Source organism: Penaeus monodon, chromosome 7, assembly GCF_015228065.2.
Source record: "Penaeus monodon isolate SGIC_2016 chromosome 7, NSTDA_Pmon_1, whole genome shotgun sequence".
Taxonomy (NCBI): Eukaryota; Metazoa; Arthropoda; class Malacostraca; order Decapoda; family Penaeidae; genus Penaeus; species Penaeus monodon.
The window spans coordinates 40,622,960-40,642,985 of record NC_051392.1 but is presented as its reverse complement, the minus strand read 5'-3'; the positions used below and the strand labels follow the sequence as shown (position 1 = coordinate 40,642,985).

Here is a 20,026-nt window from a genome sequence, read left to right as displayed (position 1 = left end):
ATTCCACCCAAAAAAAACACATCTTTTTAAAAAAGAAAACAGATCAAATATAGAAGGATCATTTTCTATCCAAAGACCAGAGAAAAGGATATCAGTTTTATTCATGATAATGGAATATTATTGTTGTATTAAGACCTGGTTTTGCAGGTCATGGTGGAGTTTCGGGCAAGACATGGGGGAGTCCTGCATTTATCGATGACATGTATCTCAGAAATCCCATGGAACCTCCAGATAAACATGGAAAACCCATGTCTCCACGCAGAGTCAGTAAGTAAAGAATTAAGCACCATCTTTGGTGTACAGGAAACAGGGTGAAGTTGAGTCAAACGAATTTTTAAAAAAGCAAAAAATAAATCCACCATAGACTGCGCTTGTTTTTGAAAGTTTTTTTTTTTTTTGTTATAGAAAATTTTTTTATATCGGTAATCTGATCTAATATGAGGATTTATCTTCTTGTACTTGTAGAGATATCTTTTTTTTTTAGTCTAGTATTATTTCATGTAGTTATTTTCTAAAGTTCACCCAACTTTATCACTAATTGGGTAGGGGTAATATCACTTTTATGTATGCATAACTGCTGCTTCCACTTCCTACCAAATATGACACTGCTTGGATAAGTCTGCTTTTTGCTGTGAACGTTTTTGTTTTTGTTTTTAATTATTCAGAAATCAGTGCAATAAATAAATTATTGATAAATACTTGTAGAAAAGAGTTATGTAATTCTTCACTTTTTTAGATTATATAACAGCTTGTTGAGATGTTAAAATTTGTAATAGTAGAGGAAATCTTAGTGAAGATTCACAGAGATTATAGATTTAATGAAAAAATATCACTTCAATCTAAACAAGTATTACAAGATTTAATTATTTTCAAATTAACTTCTGATTATCATTTATCTTTTTTGTTTCTTTTTTATCTTTCTTTAATTGCTTTTATAAAAAAGGTTTTCATTAATTTTTTTAAACCCAGACTAGATCTTAAAAAAATTCTTGTTCATCTTCTTAAATTACCATTTTGAGCAGGCAACAGGTTAAGATATGGAAAATGGAAACAAAGGTTTTCTGTGGAAAGGACATGGGGAATGGCCATTTGATTGTGGCAGTGAAGGAAAACAAAAGTAGGACTTGTGTTCAGCTTTTGGATTTGATATAGTTAAGGACCTGTGGGGCTGATTTTGCACTTCAAATTGCTTATTTCTCATTTCAAATGTTGGATACTATTGTGATGTAAGCTTCTAGAGGAACTTCATAATTGACATTGAGAGTTTGCTTCCTTGTTATGCTGTCTTTGATAAATCTGATTTCATATAACATATTTTGCCTTCTCTTAGACATTTAGAAGATAACATTTATATGAATACAATGAGTTGCTGATTTAGAATTGTTTTTTAGGAGTAAAGGAACAAGTCAAGAAGTACAAGATAAGTAAAATGTGTTGCTCCCAAAGTTGCCACTATTATGGCAAAAGATGTGACTGTGAAGATAGAGCCCAGACTTTGGATTAAAATGTTGGTTAATAACCAGAACAACAGCTGTTTCATTAAATTTTGCAAAGCAATTACTTTTATTATGTCAAAACACATTTGCATTGCAAAGTGAAATGTCTGCACATAGATGGCTCTGTTAGTCCTTAGCCACAAAAGAGTCAATTAGTAGACCTTGTGACCTGATCTGATTTGACCTTTCCTTGAATTGGCAGGAAAACTTTTTTTTTTTTTTTTTTTTTTTTTTTTTTTTACTAATGCTATGAATATCGATGGTTTTATTTTTATTATAGACATTATAATTACTATAATGCTATAAAACATTAGTAACAGCCAAATAAGATAAAGTAAAATATTTTCATAAATCCAGGAAAAGGGTAAATGGGCAAGAGAGGCAGTACTTGTAATTGGCTCATTGGTGACTTAGTACAAGTGTAGCCATCTATGTGTAAAAACAATAAGATAAACTCACAGTGGGCATAGCATGTACCATGCCCAGCGGCATTGGGTTAATCAATGCTAAAACCTGGGCTCGCATCACATTGGCATCATTTGTCATAATGGTGTAATACTGGTTACTCCTCCCTATGAATAGGAAAGGTGACAGGTGAATGTGTTTTGTTAGTTTGTTGTGATCTTTGTGTCAGGTGGAAACTTGAAAATGGTTACTCTTCAGTATGAACAGAGGAAATGAAGACTTTTTTTTTTGCATGGTCAAGTGACTTAGTAATATTGGATGACTGCTTTTGTGGTTTTGTGACTTTTGGTTTCACATGATGATTATCACTCATCATATAATTGACACTTCTGAACCAAGTGTCCAACATGTCTTTTGATAGCAGAAGCTGCTGAATGTTCTTGACATTCTGAAGAAAGCAAAGCCCTAAGATGAGCCTCAGATAAGTAGCTGTCTAACTGGCAGTGTTATTACTTAGCTTTTGGATATTTTTCAGAACACCAATCTTTTCGTCTTAAGCAAGGGCAACGTCGACAGTTTAACTACAATCGTCTGGTTAATGAAATGTGGCCTGATGATGTTTCAAAGGCACAGACTCTGAAATTTGATAAAAGATCATCGCAAGGAAGGTTAGCAGACTGAGATGTGTCATTGATGACCTTGCTATATAGGGGGTGGACAGTGAGTTCAGGGTTTTAACTTCAATACTTCCAATATTGAGGTTAGAAGATGAAGAAGAAGAGAGGAAAAAAAGATACATGTTTATTCCCTCAACAGAGATGAGCTCTTGATAGATCTTTCGGAAAGTGGACGCCAAAGATCTCATTCTGTTACGGATCTTAGAGTCAGCAGTTCATCAGATTCTGGCCAGCATAGAGGCAGTGCTTCTTCCCTTATTGACTTGCCTATTCCGCCTACTCCTGTGTATGGAAATGTCATCACAGGTGAGATTAGGGATTGTTAATATTAATTTTGTTTTAATTATTACTACTTTTCTCTTCCTTATAATCATCATATATGCCATCATTAGCATTATGTCTTCTGTCCTCTGATCTATTCATTTGACATTCTCATTTTACATTAGTATCAGTATTATTAATTACACAAATGATGTCAATGAAAATGATCATCATTATTATTATGTATTACTATAATTATTGCTGATGTTTTCATCATTAGTATTTTTATAATAGTTTGCCACAATTGTTTTTATAGGTGAAAATTTTACTTGATATTGTAAATACATTTATACTAACTCTTCTGTTATTGTTATTACCTATATTTTAAAACTAAGTTCACTTCACTTAGCATTATGTTTTTGTTGTCTGTTGTTAGCTCTCCATTAACATTTTTTTATCTTTTAATATGTTACACTATTTCTTTTTTATTTATAAGATTTGATTCAGAAATGCTTCAGAGTGAATGTGAAAGAAAAAATAGGAGAACAATTTAAACTATACAGCTTCCTCTTCTAAAACGAATAAAATAAGACATTATGACTTTTCCTCTGATTGGCTTATTTGTATCTTAAAATACGAGACTAGAAAAGCTTAAAGTGCAATTGTGCAAGCATAATGGGATATCTCATTGGCCAGGCAGTGTCTGAAATTGCTACTCTCTCTTCTTTGTATACCTTTTGTGCTTGTATATTAGCTCTAGAATTGCACATATTAGTAGAATAGCATATTTATAGTATTATATGAGTTTATGATTAATGCATGTTTGTATGTGCATGTGAATGTGCAAGTGTGAGTGTGCGTTCATGAGTGCATGCGTGTGTGTGTGTCTTGTGTTTTGATGAATCAAAGCTAGTATGTAAGCCACAGCGTGCTTATGGAATCATAGTACAATAAGATGATTTAATTACATTTTCTTTTCCATTTTCACCCTTGAATCTAAGGTAGGTGGATTTTTTAATAGTACTGTAGGTAGTGGAAAGATATATATCTTTTGAAATTATGTTATTGTAGTGATTTTAATAGAGTTTAAAAAATATATGGACGCTGTATGTTCCAGATATCATTGTTGATAATTGTGTATTTTAAGAAATTTTTATTTTTTTTTATCAATTATCAATATTAATATTTTTCATAAATGTGATAAGCCTTTTAAGTGCAGTACATATGAAAATTCTAGTCTTGTTGTAGTCCATATAATAATAAAGATTCCTTAAAGATGAACCAGGTTTTTGCCATATGTTAAGGCAGAAACAAATAATTAACCCACTGCACCCAGTGAGCTATAAGCCACTGAGTTGGCCAAAGTACAGGTTTGATGATTTTTGTCATTGCTTGACATGTAACCCAATTCATGGGAGCCTTGTGTACTAAAGTGAGAAATAAGTGTTTTTTGGTCAGTATTCAAAGGCTGTAACTCTATATGAAAATGCACAAATGTGTGACTTTATAGTATTGTTTAATGCACCTTGAAGAAGGTATTCGAAGCTACACAAGCTGTCAATATAATTTTGATGCCCTGAACACAGGCCAAAAACAGCTGCCAATACATTATGACACCTAGTTACAATTAATTAATTTCTAACCCCTGCACTCTGTGTAGCTGATGCTTGCTATAGACCTAATTATAGTATTGTATTGTATTACTTAACCCCGTGCCAATGGGTATCAGAAATCTCTGAGTCCATAAACTCTGGTGATTTCTGGCAATGTTGAGACACTGGGCACAGGAGTCCGCTACATGTAGAGGAACTTCCTGTTCCATGCGCTCTGGTGCATTGCCGCACATACAGCCATACCCCGCAGACAAAGCAGTATGTTATGACATGTGACCCATTGGGAACGGGTTAAGAGTGTGGTGTAGAGACCCACATTGAATTACCTAGGACTGAAGAGTTAAGCAGTTTAGCTTTTAGGTTTTTGAGTCTCATACATATTGTTTTGTTTCTAGACAGCAAATGTTGTATTCAAGAATTAGTTTGAAGTCATGAATAGCCTGTCCTGGATATTGAGATTTTTGAACCCCTTTCTAGGTGCTCCAGTCGAGCTAGGCAGTGACCGCACATATGAAAATATTGCACGTGCAGCTGCTGCCTTAACTGGAAATGCTCAGCAACCCCTCAGAGTTCCCATCCGTCCCTCCCCAAGTCCTCCCGTCCATCAACTACAAAAAAGACAACAACAGAAACAACAGCTTGAGAGCCAGCAAGATCAACTTCTTCAGAACCGAGCACAGACTTACGAGAATCAGGGCCAGGAATCCCAACAAAATCAACAGCTACAACTACCACTACAGCAACAATCTCAGACTGGAGCACCACCTGTTCCTGCTATATATTCAAATTCTTTTGATGCCCAGGAAGAGCCATATGATGACTTTGATGATGATTCTGATGAGTGGGATGACGATATTCAGAGTGTTGCTGATAATAGATATTCTGCAGAAAACAACCTACATGACAGATACAGTGGTCAGATCTCTAACCACAGCCATGCAGGACTTCCCATTGCAACTGCCAGTCAGGTCAGCAATACTCCAGGGTTTTGTGAGAGCACTGCTAGTAATGAGTATTATCCCAACATGACTGAAGGGCCAGATCCTTTTGACACATCCCACATACGATGCTATGATGAACCACCTTTAGAAATTCCTGATGCTCAGCCTCTCCCAGGAAATACCAATGACAGTGAGGATTATAATATTAACAATGCAATGATTATGCAGAATGCCAAGCCCTCTGCAAATTCACCTGCAAGCACTTATAACTCCCATGACCAAACCAAAAACACTATAGGAAGCTCTTTAAATTCAAGTGATTGTTCATTTTCTGGTAGCTCTGTTGCTAGCTTACCTTTAAGAATCTCACAAATGGCATCCCCAAACACATGTGATTCTTCTTTGACACCCGTGAGGGCTGATATGCCTGTAACCACTTACCGCAACACAGAGGGAAATGATACGGTTGTCTCAACTGACATGTTTCCAATGATTCACAACAATACTTCACACATGCCAGGACCTTCCCAAATCAGAGATGGTCACCAAATAAATAATGTTAGAGATTTAAATGCACAAATTAGCAATATGTGGATTTCATCCATTGCCCAGCCACAATCAGTTGTGCCTGTCACTTCATCACCACTAAGTTCAGCTCTCCAAAATAGACAAGAACATACTATAATTTCCCCCACTTCATCATCATGGATGAGTAATGAAGCAAGGGACAGAGGACAAAACCGACAAGTTGCCATTCTTCAACCAACTGTTGCAAAACCTCAACCTGTTTTATCAAATCTTTCACCAGTGTCTAATCAACCTGGACAGCTTGCCTTACCAGCACCTCTCACACCAAAAAATGTGGCACTCCCAAAACTTGATCGTTCCTTTATAGCAGAGTTAGAAAAGTCTCTCGGAAAAGACCAGGCTTCTGCAAACACATTTAATACTAGTGACAAGAAAATAAACAATGCAATGAGAGGCTCTTTTGTATCTAGTCCACCTGCAGTCCTAAAGCAGAGCCAGAGAATGGCATCAGAAGTACCAGCTCTTCCTCCACCTCAGCAAGCTGCAAGCTCCAGAAGTCAGCAACAACTTGCTGTGTCCAGACTAACAAGTGAAAGCCAGGTAGTGGACTTACCTGGAGGACGACCTAGCTCCCACTCACAATTTAATACAGAATCCTTGAATAGAAACAGTGCCTTTTCTGATTTAGATGTCCTCAGCTCATCAAAAACTTTAGGCCTATTATCTGAGCAAACCATAGACACTGGGCAGTACTTTCCAAAGACTGCACATGTTCGGCCTTTTCTTCCCAAACTACAGGGCAGAACATGATGAGAGGAATGGCTAGTGGAAGTATAGGAAATTTTGCAACATTTCCAAGAACTTCTGGCAGTGCAGTTCAGCAGAACAGCATTGTTTCTGCAGGATCAGTGCATCCTGATACCAGTAAATTTGCTGAAAGTGTAAGTGCCCAATTCCAAGCAGTGGAACGTTGGTCCAACATGGAAGATGGCACAAAACCAACACCAGCCATTTCAAACTTGAATACTATACATCCTGGCTTTCAAATGAACTACAGCTGGCAACAGCCATCAAGTTACAGGTCTCAAATCCAGTCATCTCAGACAAGCTCAATACAATCTGCCAGTATTAGGCCTTGGAATGGACAGTTTCAGCAACATCAGCAGCAGAGTATCCATCAGCATCACACTCAGCAAATGGAGGTGCCACACAATACAGTGATACAGCCAACTGTTGTCTTGAGTCCCCAACTCACTGTAAACTATAATCAGGTTAGTGGGTAGTTTGTTGTTATATTTATTTTTTGAGCATTACGTGTTAAATAGTTCAGTAATTCTAAACAATTTCCATTGCATGGAATGAATTTACAAATTACACTTTATTTTGAATGTGGTATTATTCTTCTATTCTTTCAATTTTCTCTGGCTCACAAACTTTTAGCTCTTTGCTTAAATAATTGTAAATAGCCAACTTGTTACTGTATGATATAAAGATGCTTTTTAATGATTGGGTTTGTAAATCTAATAAAAAAAATAACTTTATGCTTTCTACTGCAGCAACAGCATAGCAGAATAGTAGAACATTTCTCTCTCTCTCTCTCTCTCTCTCTCTCTCTCTCTCTCTCTCTCTCTCTCTCTCTCCTCTCTCTTCTCTATCTTTCTCTCTCTATCTCTTCTCTCTCTCTCTCTCTCTCCTCTCTGTCTCTCTCTCTCTCTCTCTCTCTCATCTCTCTCTTCTCTCTCTCTCTCCTCTCTCCTCTCTCTCTCTCTCTCTCTCTCTCTCATATCTTTCTCTCTCTATCTTCTCTCTCCTCTCACTCTCTCTCTCTCTCCTCCTCTCTCTCTCTCTCTTCTCTCTCTCTTTCTCTCTTTTCTCTCTCTCTCTCTCTCTCTCTCTCTCCTCTTCCCCTTCCTTCCTCTCTCTCCTCTCTCTCTCCTCTCTCCTCTTCCTCTCTCTCTCTCTCCTCTCTCCCTCTCCCCCCCCTCCCTCCCCCCTCCCTCTCCCTCCCCCCCTCCCCTCTCTCTTCTCTCCCCCCCTCCCCCTCCCTCCTCCCTTCCCCCTTCTCTCTCTCTCTTCTCTCTCTCTCTCTTTCTCCTCTCTCTTTCTCTCTCTCTCTCTGTCTCCTCTTTTCTCTTCCTCTCTTCTTCTCTTCTCCTCTGTCTTTTCTCGCTTCTCTTCCTCTGTCTCTTCTTTCTCTCTGCTCTGCCCTTTCTCTTTCCCCCTCTGTCTCTTCTCTCTCTCTCTCTCTCTCTCTCCCCCTTCTCTCCTCTCTCTTCTTCTCCCCTCCCCCCCCCTCTCCTCTCTCTCTTCTCTCTCTTCTCTTTTAATTTCCCCCCTTTTTTCTTTTCCCTCCCTCGTTTAAAAACTTTTTTTTTTTTTTTTTTTCTTTTTTCTCTTTGTTTTTTCTTTTTTTTCTTTTCCCCGTTATTTTTTTTTTCTTGGGTTTTTCTGTCTTGCCTTGTTCTTTTTTCCCCTGTTTTGTCTCGTCCCCCAAACCCCCCTCCCCTCCTCCCCTTCCTTTCCCTTTCCCCCCCCCTGTCCTTTTACCTCCCATTTTCCCCTCATCATCCTTTCATTTTTAATGGGTTTTCCTTCTTTCTTTTCCCTTCCCCTGGGGTTTTCCCCTTTTTAAAAAAAAAAATTTCTTTTCCAACTTATTTTTCTTTTTTCTTCTGTTCTTACCTTTTTCTCCCCTCCCCTTCTCCTTTCCCTTCCTCAAAACCTCCCTTCCCCCCCTTTCCTTCCATCCCTTTCCTCTCTTTGCTTCTTTTCTGTCCCCCTCCTCGGGGGGCCTTTTGGTCCCCCCCTTTTGCTATCTCCTTGTCCCCCTGTCTTCCGTCCTCCCGCTGGCCCTTTGTTGTTCCCCTCGGCCCCCGTCCTGTTTTGGGTCTTTTTTTCCCCTCTCCTTTTTTCCTCTCTTCCTCCCCCCTCTCCCTCTTGTCCTCGGTCCTTTTTCCCTTTTCTCCTTTTTTCTATCTCTCCCTTATCCTCCCTTTTTTTCCCCCTTCCTCCCCCCTGAAAATTTCAAAAATTTTGCCCAAAAAAAAACCAAAAAAATTTTTTAAATTTTGTAATTTTTTTTTTTTTTTAAATAATCCTTTTTTGTCTGAATTCCGATTTTTTTTTTTTTGTGATCTTGTGACCCGGTTTAAAAAACCCCTTTTTAAAATTCCCCCCTGGGGTTAAAAACAACCCCAACCCAAACCCAGGGAAAATCCCATCCTAACCCCAGTTTTTTTTTGGGGGCCAAAAGGGTGTTTCAACCTCGGCATCAAAATGTCCCAATTTTTAAAATGTGGGGAACTTTTCCTTAGGCTTTTGCGGGGGGAATTACCCAAAAAAAGAATTACAGTCCTTAATTTTCCCTTTTTTTTCCCGAATTTCCCCGGGAAGGAAAAGGGAAATTTCCAGACTGCTAAACTTTCCTCAATTCCTTGGAAACCCTTCCCTTAACCCCTTGGTTTATAGGTTTCCCGTTTTGGATGACTGGGTCGGCACATTTTTACCTTTGGTTGGGTTCCTTTCTCCAAGCCTGCCCCAAGGGGGCCCCCCCCACTGCCAAAGTGCCCTAAGGGGCCCAGGGGAACGGGGTTTTGGGTTTGGGGCGGGGTGGGGTTTTCCCAAAGAAATGTGCCTCCAACTCTCAGCAAACCCCCAGCTGATTTGTTTCCCTTTTTAAATCCTCAAATATTTGGGCATTAGCCGCCCATTCTCTTGGGAAAAATTTTGGGGAAGGAACCCCTTCCTTTTCCCCAAAAACCCAGGGGATCGCCCCTTTAAAATTTTTAAACCTTAAAAATTTTTAAAAAATTTTTTTTAAATTTTTTAATTTTATAAATATCAAATTTTCAAAAAAAAATTATTTAAAAAATTAAATATAAGGGGAATTTTTATTAAATTACCCAATTTTTTTAAAAATTCCCTTTTAAAATTAAAATTTTGGATTATGATTAAGAATGTTTTATTTTTTTTTTAAATTTTTAAATTTTCCATATTTTTAAAATTTTACAAAAAAAGATTTTCTTGGGGTTTAAAAATTTAAAAAATTTTTAAAAAATTCTTTTTAAAATTTTAAAATCTTAAAAATATTTTTATTTAATAAATTTAAAAATTAATTAAAATTTATAATGTCTTTTTTTAAAATAATTAAAAATTTTTTTAAAGGGTTTTTAATTTAATAAATTTTTCCCTTTTTTTAAAAAATTTTTTTATTTTAATAAAATAAATTTTTTATTTAATTTTTTAATTTATATTAAATTTTTGAATAAATTTTTTAATTATAAAAAACCCTTATGATTAAAACAAAATTTAAATTTTTTAAATTTTTATTGAAATCTCAACAAAAACTTAATAATTTTTTTTTTATTTTAACTTAAAATAAATTAAGGGGGCCCTTAAAGGGGCAAAATTCCTTTTCCCCCTTTTACTTTAAAAACCTAAAATTTTTTATAAAATTTTTAAAACCTATAAATTAAAAAAATCATTTTAAATTTTATAAGGGAAAATTTTTTAATATTTTAAAAAATAATTAATTTAAATATTATTATAAATTTTAATTAATATTATAATATATAATTTTAGCCCTTCATCACAAACCCCCTTTTAAAATTTTTTCCCAGGAATTGGGAATTTTCCTCTTTTAATTTTCCCCCTACCTTTTTAATAATTCCCCCTTTTTGAAAAACCCTAGCTTATATTTCCCTATTTATTTTTTTGAATACCCAAAGGTTTTAAAACCCAATTCCCCTAAAATTTCCCTTTTATAAATCAAAAAATTTTTTTTTCCCAATGAAAATTTATAATTCAAAATTTTTTTTGGGAATGCCGCCCTTTGGTTTGGTTTTAAGAGCCTCCCTCCAATTTCAGAAGGGCCGCTGGGGTTCCCCCCAAGAACATTGGGAGTTTTGGAGATCGTGGAAAAACCCATCGTTACGGGCCTGGGGAACCTCTGGGGGACAAAAAAGTGGGCTTGTAAAGGTTTTTGGGGCTTTCGGAAAATTTCCCCTGTAACCCATGATGAAAAGGGGGTCCTTCCCCAACTTTTATCGGATGGAGGCCAAATTTCAGAACATCCCTTTATTAGGTACCTGGGCCCAACCAAATTCTCAGGAAATTTCCTTTCCCTAATTTAGGTTGGAGCATTTTGGTTGGAAACCATTTGGGAAACCCTTAGCAGGGGGTCCCTTGGAAAGGGGAAAAGTTCCAGGATTTTTGGTGTTTTTGGGGGAAAATTTTCCCGCCCCACCCTTGGGGAAAATTTTAAAAGGGGTTTACAGAGGTTTTTCATCCTGGACAATCCAAATATTCTGCGTTCAAAAAGGGGGGCCCTTTAGGGTTGGTTTTGCGGGCCCAAACTTCATCAAAGGCCCCTTTTGGGGGAAAGGGGGTCCTTTGGAAAACAGCTAGGGGTTAACCGTACTCCAAAAAGGGTTTTTTCGAAGGAAAACTGGGTTTTCTGTGCCCTTTTCCCCTTTAAATTCCATTTCCCTTTCAAAATTTTAAATTTTTGGGGGGCCAAAAGCCTATCCAAGAAATTTTAATGGTATAAAATTAAGATTTTTCTTTTTAAACCGGTTTCCCCCTATTCAAATTGCTTTCAGTTTTTTGACCCCGGGAAAAGGCCAATTTTGGTTCCCCCTTTCACACCCCTTTTTAAAAAGTTCAAAGTTTTAAATACCTGGGTTTGCCCAACTGGGCGAAAACATAGGCCCAAAGGGGTTTAAAGGGCATACAGTTAAAGGGTTTGGGAAGTTCCTTTTTTTCGTTTGCCGGGGTAAACTAAAAGTTTTAAATTTTTATTATTTTTACCACCCGGGGAATTTGCCAAAACAAGAAAAAAAAAAAAATTTTAAAATTTTTCCAAAACAGTTTTTTTAATTATTTCCCATTTTCCAAAAAGTAAACCCTACTTTTCATTTTTTCCTTTTGAACCTTTATTTAAAACCTTTTCTTAACAAATAAGGGGGGAAAAAAAAAAAAAGGGAAAAAAAAAGGGGGGGGGAAAAAAAGGAAAAAAGAAAAGGAAAAAACCCAAAAAAAAAAAAAAAAGAAAAAAGGGGAAAAAACAAGGAAAAAGGGAAAACGAAAAAAAACCCGCCCGGGGCGTACCGGGGAAACAGAAAAACCCCGGAACAACTAAAAGAAGAAAAAAAAAAGAAGGAAAGAAAAAGAAAAAAGAGAGAAGAAAAAAAAAAAAAAAAAGGGGGGGAAAAAAAGGGGGGGGAAAAAAAGGGAAAAAAAGGAGGGGGGGGAGGGAGGGAGGGGGAGAGGGAGAGACAGAGAGAGGAAAGAGGAGAGAGAGGAGAGAGAGAAGGGAGAGAGAGAAGAGAAGGGAGAGAAGAGGAGAGAGAAAAAGGAGAGAGAAAAGGGAGGGAGGGGGGGGAGAAGAGAGGAAGGGATTTGAAGAGAGGGGGGGGAAAGAGGAAAAGGGGAGAGAAGAGAAAAAGGGGAAGAGAAAGAGAGAAGGAGAGAGGAGGAGGAGGGAAGAGAGGGAGGAGAGGAGGAGGAGAAAGAACAGAGAGAGAGAGAGGGAAAGGAGAAGAAGAAGAGAAGAAGAGAGAGAAGAGAGAAGAAAGAGAGAGAGAAAAAAAGGGGAAAGGGGGAGGAGGAGGGGGGGAGGAGAGAGAGGAGGGAGGAGAGAGGGGAGAGGGGGGGGGGAGAGAGAGAGAGAGAGAGAGAGAGAGAGAGGAGAAGAGAGAAGAGAGAGAAGAAGGAGAGAAAGAAAAGAGAGAGAGAGAGGAGAGGGGAAGAAGAGAGAGAGAGAGAAGGGAAAAGAAAAAGAGAGACAGAGAGAGAGAGAGAAGAGAGAGAGGAGGAAGAGGAAGAGAGAGAGAGAGAGAGAGAGAAGAGAGAGAGGAGAGAGAGGAGAGAGGGAGGAGAGAGAGAGAGAGGAGAGAAAGAGAGAAGAAAGAGAGAGGAAGAAGAGAAGAGAGAGAAGAAAAAGGGGAAGAGAGAGAGAGAGAGAGAGAGAGAGAGAGAGGGGAGGGGAAAAAGGGAGAGAGAAAGAGAGGAGAGAGAGAGAGAGAGAGAGGAAAGAGAGAGAAAAAGAAAGAGAAAAAAGAGAGAGAGAAAAGGAGAGAGAGAAAGAGAGAGAGAGAGAGAGAGAGAGAGAGAGAGAAGAGAAGAGGTGAGAAGAGAAGAGAAGAGAGAAAAAGAAGAGAGAGAAAAATAGAAAAGAGAGAGAAGAGAGAGAGAGGGAGAGAGAGAGAGAGAGAGAGAGAGAAGAGAGAGAGAGAGGAGAGAGAGAGAGAGAGAAATGTTCTACTTTTTCTGTAGCTGTTGCTGCAGTAGAAACCCAAATTTTTTTTTTTTTATTAATTTCAACCCCATTAAAAAGCATTTTTATATCTACAGAACAATTTGGCTTTTTAAAATTATTTAAGCAAAGAGCAAAAAGTTTTTGGGCCAAGAAAATTGAAAGAATAGAAGAAATACCACATTCAAAAAAAAAGTGTATTTGTAAATTCATTCCATGCAAAGAATTTTTTTAGAATTACTGAACTATTTTCCGTAAAGCTCAAAAAAAAAATATAACAACAAACTACCCCTAAACCCGATTATAGTTTACATGAGTTGGGGACTCAAGACAAAAGTTTGGGTTTCACTGTATTTTGTGGCACCTCCATTTGCTGGTGTGATGCTGAGGATACCGCTGCTGATGTTGCTGAACTGTCCATTCCCAGGCCCAATACTCAGATTGTATTGAGCTTGTTGAGATGGCTGGGTTTGAGACCTGTAAAATTGATGGGTGTTCCCTGTTTCATTTGAAAGCCAGGGTGTATAGTATTCAAGTTTGAAATGGGTGTTTGGTTTTTTTTGCCCTTTTCCCTGTTGGGCCAACGTTCCACTGCTTTGGGAATTGGGGATTACACTTTCAGCAAATTTACTGTATCAGGATGCACTGATCCTTTCAGAAACAATGCTGTTTTGCTGAAATGCCTGCCAAAGTTCTTGGAAATGTTGCAAAATTTCCTATCTTTCCCCTAGCCCTTCCTCTCACATGTTCTGCCCTGTAGTTTTGGCTGCTGAAGAAAAGCCGAACATTGCAGTCTTTGAAAGTACTGCCCGTGTCTATGGTTTGCTCAGATATGGCCTAAAATTTTTTTATGAGCTGAGGACTTAAATCGAAAAGGGATGTTTTTTTATTCAAGGATTCTTTTTTAAATTGTGATGGAGCTAGGTCTCCCCCAGTAAGTCCCCCTACCCCGGGGTTTCACTTTTTAGTCTGGACACAGCAAATTGTTGCTGATTCTGGAGCTTTCAGCTTCTGAGGGGGGGAAGAGCTGGTCTTTTGATGCCTTCCTGGCTCTGCTTTAGGACTGCAGGTGGACTAGATCAAAAAGCCTTCATTGCATTGTTTATTTTTTTGTCACTGTATAAATGTGTTTGAAAGCCTGGGCTTTTCCCAAGCTTTTTCTAAATCGCTATAAAGGAACGATCAAGTTTTTTGGGGTGCCACTTTTTTGGGGTAGAGGCTGGGAAAGGGAAGCTTTCCAGGGGTTTATTAGCACTGGGGAAAGATTTGATAAAAAAAGGTTGAGGTTTTGACCGTTGGTTGAAGAAGGCAAATTTCGGTTTTGTCCCCGCCCTTGCTTCTTACTCATCCATTATTAAGTGGGGGGAAAATTTTAGTATGTTCCCTTGCTTTTTGGAGAGCTGAAAATTAGTGGTGATGAAGTGCAGGCCCTGATTGTGGCTGGGCAATGGTGAAAACCACATATTGCTAATTTTTTGCATTTAAAACTCAACTTATTTATTTGGGACCATCTCTGATTTGGGAAGGGCCTGGCATTGTGAAGTATTGTTGGAATCTTGGGAAACATGTCCTTAGAAACCGTATCATTTCCCTCTGTTTGGGGTAAGTGGTTAAGGCTATCAGCCCTCCGGGGGTCAAAGAAAATCACATTGTTTGGGGATGCCATTTGTGAGATTCTTAAGGTAAGCTGCAAAGGCTCCCAAAAAAGACAAACACTTGAATTTAAAGAGCTTCCTTAGTGTTTTTTGGGGTTGGGGCATGGGGGTTATAAGTCTTGCAGGTGATTTGCAGAGGGGTTTGGCATTCTGCATAATCTTGCATTGTTAATATTATAATCCTCACTGTCATTGGTATTTCCGGGAGGGCTGAGCATCAGGAATTTCTAAAGTGGTTCATCAACATGTATGGGGATGTGTAAAAGGTCTGGCCCTTCGTCATGTTGGGGTAATACTCTTACTACATGCCTCACAAAACCCCGGGGTATTGCTGCCACGGGGAGTTGCAAGGAAGTCCCCCCATGGGTGTGGGTTGAGATCTACCACTGTATCGTCATGTAGGTTGTTTTCTGCAGAATATCTATTTTCACAAAACCCCTGAATACGTCTCCCCTCATCAAATCTCTCAAGCATCATATGGGGGGGGGCTTCCTGGCATCAAAAAAATTTGAAAAAATAGCAGGAACAGGGGGGCCCCAGTCCCCGAGATTGTTTCTGTAGTGGTATTGTAGCTTTTGTTTTTTTGGGATTCCTGGCCCTGATTCCGTAAATCTGTCCGTTTTTTGAAAATTGATCTTGCTGGCTCTCAAACTGTTTTTTCTGTTGTTGTCTTTTTTGTATTTTATGGACGGGAGCTTGGGGAGGGACGGATGGAAAATCTGAGGGTTTCTGACATTTCCAGTTAAAGGGAGCAGCTGCACGTGCAATATTTTTATATGTGGGGGTCACTGCCTAGCTCGACTGGGCACCTAGAAAAAGGTTTTAAAATCTCAAAATCCAGGGCAGGCATTCATGATTCAAAATAAATTTTTGAATACAACATTTGCTGTCTAGAAAAAAAACAATATTATGAGACTCAAAAAACCCAAAAGCTAAACTGCTTAAACCCTTTATCCTAGGAATTCAATTGGGTCCTAAACCCCCTCTTAACCCGTTTTCCAAAGGGTCCAGTCATAACATACTGCTTTGTCTCGGGTATGGCTGTAGTGCGGAATTCACCCGGGGCATGGAAAGTTCCCCTTTAAAGTACGGATCCTGTGCCCAGTGTCTCAAATTGCCCGAAATCACCAATTTATGGCTCAGAGATTTCGATACCCTTGGCACGGGTTAAGTAAAACAATAAAATACATAATTAGTCTATAGCAAACATCACTACCGATGCGGGGTTAGAAAATTAATTAAATTTTAATAGGGGGCATAATGTTTGGGAGCTTTTTTGGCCTTTTCAGGGCTCAAAAATTTTATTGGGCGCTTGTGTGCTTCGAATACCCTTTTTCAAATGCTTAAAAAATACTATAAAACACACTTTGTGCATTTTCTATAAGTTACAGCCTTTTAAAAGACCAAAAAAAAAATTTTTTCTCCTTTAGTACCAAAGGGTCCCATGAAATTGGGGTTCATGTCAAACAATGACAAAAAACTCAACCTTCTTTGGGCCCAACTCGTGGCTTATAGCTCACTGGGGGCAGTGGGGTTTAATTTTTTGTTTCTGCCCTTAAATATCAAAAAAATGGTTCATCTTTAAGGAAACTTTATTATTAATTTGGGCTACAAAAGACTAAATTTTCATATTTTCTCACTTAAAAAGGGTTTTCCCATTTAAAGAAAATATTAATATTGAAATTTTAAAAAAAAATAAAAATTTCTTAAAATCACAATTTCAACAAAGATTCTTAACAACAGCGTCCTATATTTTTTAAACTCTATTAAAAACACTACAATAACATAATTTCAAAGATTATATCTTTCCACTACCTACATCTTTAAAAATCCACCTACCTTAGATTCAAGGGTGAAATGGAAAAAAATGTAATTAAAACATCTTTTTGTACTATGATTCCATAAACACCTGGGCTTTCAACTACTTTGATTCATCAAACACAGACACAACACACCAGCACTCATGAACGCACACTCACCTTGCACATTCACTGCCCCACAAAAACATTAATCAAAATCATATAATCTATAAAAATTTATTCTACTAAAATTTTCATTCGACTAATATACAAGCACAAAAGTTTTACAAAAAGGAGGACAATTTCAGACACTGCCTGCCAAAGAGATATCCCCTTATGCTTGCAAATTCACTTTTAAACTTTTTTTAGTCTCGATTTTTAAGATACAAATAAACCAATCAGAGAAAGTCATAATTTTCTTTTTTTTCGTTTTAGAAGGGAACTTTTATTTTTAAATTGTTTCTCCTTTTTTTCTTTTCCTTCCTCTGAAGCATTTTTGAATCAAAACTTATAAATAAAAAAGAATAGTGTAACATTTAAAAGATAAAAAATGTTAATGGAGAGCTAACCAGACAACAAAAAAATAAGCTAATGAAGTGAACTTAGTTTTTTAAAAATAGGTAAAAACAAAAACAGAAGAGTTATATAAAAGTATTTTCAATACAAGTAAAATTTTTTACCTATAAAAACAATTGTGGCAAAATATTAAAATACTAATGATGAAAAACACAGCAAAAATTATAGTAATACATAATAATTGTGTCATTTTCATTGACTCATTTTGTAATTAAAAATACTGATATTGTAAATGAGAATTCAAATGAATAATCAGAGGACAGAAACCCTAAAGCTAATGATGGCATATATATATTATAAGGAAAAGAAAGTGAATTTAAAAAAAAATTAATATTAAAAAATCCCCAATCTCACCCGTGATAATTTTCCCTACACGGGTAGGGGGAATAGGCAAATCAATAAGGGAAAAGCACTGCCTCTTGCTGGCCAAATCTGATGAAAATCTGACTCTAAATCCGTAACAGAAAGAGTCTTTGGGGTCCCCTTTCCGAAGATCTATCAAGACTCATCTCTGTTGAGGGGAAAAACATTTCTTTTTTTTTCCCCCTTCTTTTTCATCTTCTAAAACCCCAAAATTGGGAAATTAAGTTAAAAACCCCAAATCACTGCCCCCCCCCATATAGCAGGTCTCAAAGACAATTCCGTCTGCTAAACCTTCCTTGCATGTCTTTTTCAAATTTTAAATCTGTGCCTTTGAAACTATACCACATTTCATTAACCCCAAAGATTGTATTAAAAATGTCGACCTTGCCCCTTTCTTAAGCAAAAGATTGGGGTTCTAAAAAAATCCAAAAACTAATAATAACACGCCAGTTAGACGCTACTTATCTGAGGGTCTCTTAGGGCTTTTCTTTCTTCAAATGTCAAGAAATTTAGCAGCTTCTGCTATCAAAAACATTTTGGGCCTTGGTTCAGAAGTGTCAAATTATAGATGAGTGATAAACATCATGTAAAACCAAAAATCCAAAACCCCAAAAGCATATCCAATATTACTAAATCCTTGACCCTGCAAAAAAAAATCTTCATTTCCTTGTTCATCTGAAGTAACCATTTTCAAGTTTCCACCTGACACAAAAATACCAAACTAAAAAAACCTTCCCTGTCACCTTTCCATTCATAGGAGGAGTAACCAGTATTCCCATTATACAAATGATCCAATGTATCGAGCCCAGGTTTTAGCATTGATTAACCCCAAACCGCTGGGCTGGTACTGCTATCCCACTTTTATTTTTTTTTTATTGTTTTTACACTAGATGGTACACTTGTACTAAGTCACCATGAGCCATTACAATCTGCCTCTCTTGCCCTTTTCCCCCCTTTTCCCGGGTTTATGAAATTTTTACTTTTTTCTTATTTTGGGTGTTACAATTTTTATAGCATTTAGAATTAAATGTCTAAATAATAAAAAAACCATCGATATTTTTAGCATTTAGTAAAAAAAAAAACAAAAAAAAAAAAAAAAAAGTTTTCCCGCCATTTCAAGGGAAAAGGGCAAAACAGATCAGGGCACAAAGGGCTACTAATTGAACTCTTTTGTGGCTAAGGGACTAACGACCATCTTGTGCAGACTTCACTTGCAAACAAAAGTTTTTACAAAAAAAAGTAATTTCTTTGCAAATTTAAGAAAACTGTTTTTGGTTTTTAACCCAAATTTTATAAAGTTGGGTTATTTCCAGATTTTGCCCCCTATTGGCATTTGGGGCAACACATTTTATTATTTGTCTTCTTGACTTTTCCTTTTTCCAAAAAAAATTCTAAAAAAACCATTTTTTCTAAAAAGATCTTCTAAATGTCAAGAGAAGGCAAAATTGTTTATGAAATCAGATTTTTAACAAAAAAGTACAAGGAGAAACTCTAATGTCAATTAGAAATTCCTCTAAACTTAATCAAATGTTAAATTTAAATGAGAATACATTGGGTGAAAATCACCCCCCCCGGCCTTAAATAATAAATAAAAAGGAACAAGTCCCATTTTTTTTTTTTCTGAAATAAATGCCCATTCCCCAGTCCCTTTCCAAGAAAACCCTTTGTTTATTTTCCATATCTTAACCTTGTGTAAAAAAAGGGAAATTTTTAAAAATGAAAGAATTTTTTGATCTATCTGGGTTTTAAAAATTAAAAGAAAACCCCTTTTTTAAAAACTAAAAGAAAGATAAAAAAAAAACAAAATGTTTTAAAATGCATAATTCAGAATTTTATCGAAAAATATTAAAACTTGTAATACTTTTTTAGATTTAAATGGATTTTTTTTTATTAAAATTTTACTCTGTGAATCTTCACTAAATTTCCTCTATTTCAATTTTAAAATCTCAAAAACTGTTATTAACAAAAAAGTAAAAATTACATAACTCTTTTTTTACAAATATTTATCAAAATTTTTTTTATTTCCTGTTACTGAAATATTCATCAAATCAGAACACGTTCATCACGCAAACTTATCCAAGCAGTGTCATATTTTGGGGGAAGGAAAAGCCGTTTGGGATACATAAATATTTACCCCTACCCCTTAGTGATAAAGTTGGGGGGGCTTTGAAAAAACTACGTAAATAAACTCGATCTAAAAAACAATATCTCTACAAGCACACAGATAATGAAAATCCCTCAACTCAGACAGTCTCCGATTTAAAAAAATTACTATAACAAAAAAAAAACAGCTGTTCACAAACAAGCTGCAGATCTATGTAGTGGATCTTATGTTCTTGCTTTGAACAACTTCTGTTCTGTACTCTCAACTTCACCCTGTTTCCTGTACACCAAAGATGGTGCTTAATTCCTTTCTTCGACTCTGGGGAGACATGGGTTTTTTTTCCCTGTTTCTGG

General features: G+C 36.8%; 1 protein-coding gene across 1 annotated transcript; it reads left to right on the top strand.

The window, feature by feature from the left end:
- The first annotated feature begins 125 nt into the window (after positions 1-125).
- Positions 126-7,221, top strand: LOC119575322 (putative uncharacterized protein DDB_G0271606). The gene is made up of 4 exons (XM_037922869.1): positions 126-267; positions 2,437-2,569; positions 2,718-2,884; positions 4,930-7,221. Exons 1-4 carry the CDS (start codon positions 201-203, stop codon positions 6,729-6,731), a joined length of 2,169 nt encoding a protein of 722 aa, XP_037778797.1. The 5' UTR covers positions 126-200; the 3' UTR covers positions 6,732-7,221.
- The last annotated feature ends 12,805 nt before the right edge of the window (positions 7,222-20,026 follow it).

Bases quoted from the DNA above. Each gene is read 5' to 3' on its own strand.
- LOC119575322 (XM_037922869.1), top strand. From the start codon at position 201: ATGTATCTCAGAAATCCCATGGAACCTCCAGATAAACATGGAAAACCC. The intron at 2,570-2,717 runs GTTAGCAGACTG...TTCCCTCAACAG, and splicing joins AAAAGATCATCGCAAGGAAG to AGATGAGCTCTTGATAGATC. The intron at 2,885-4,929 runs GTGAGATTAGGG...ACCCCTTTCTAG, and splicing joins GTATGGAAATGTCATCACAG to GTGCTCCAGTCGAGCTAGGC.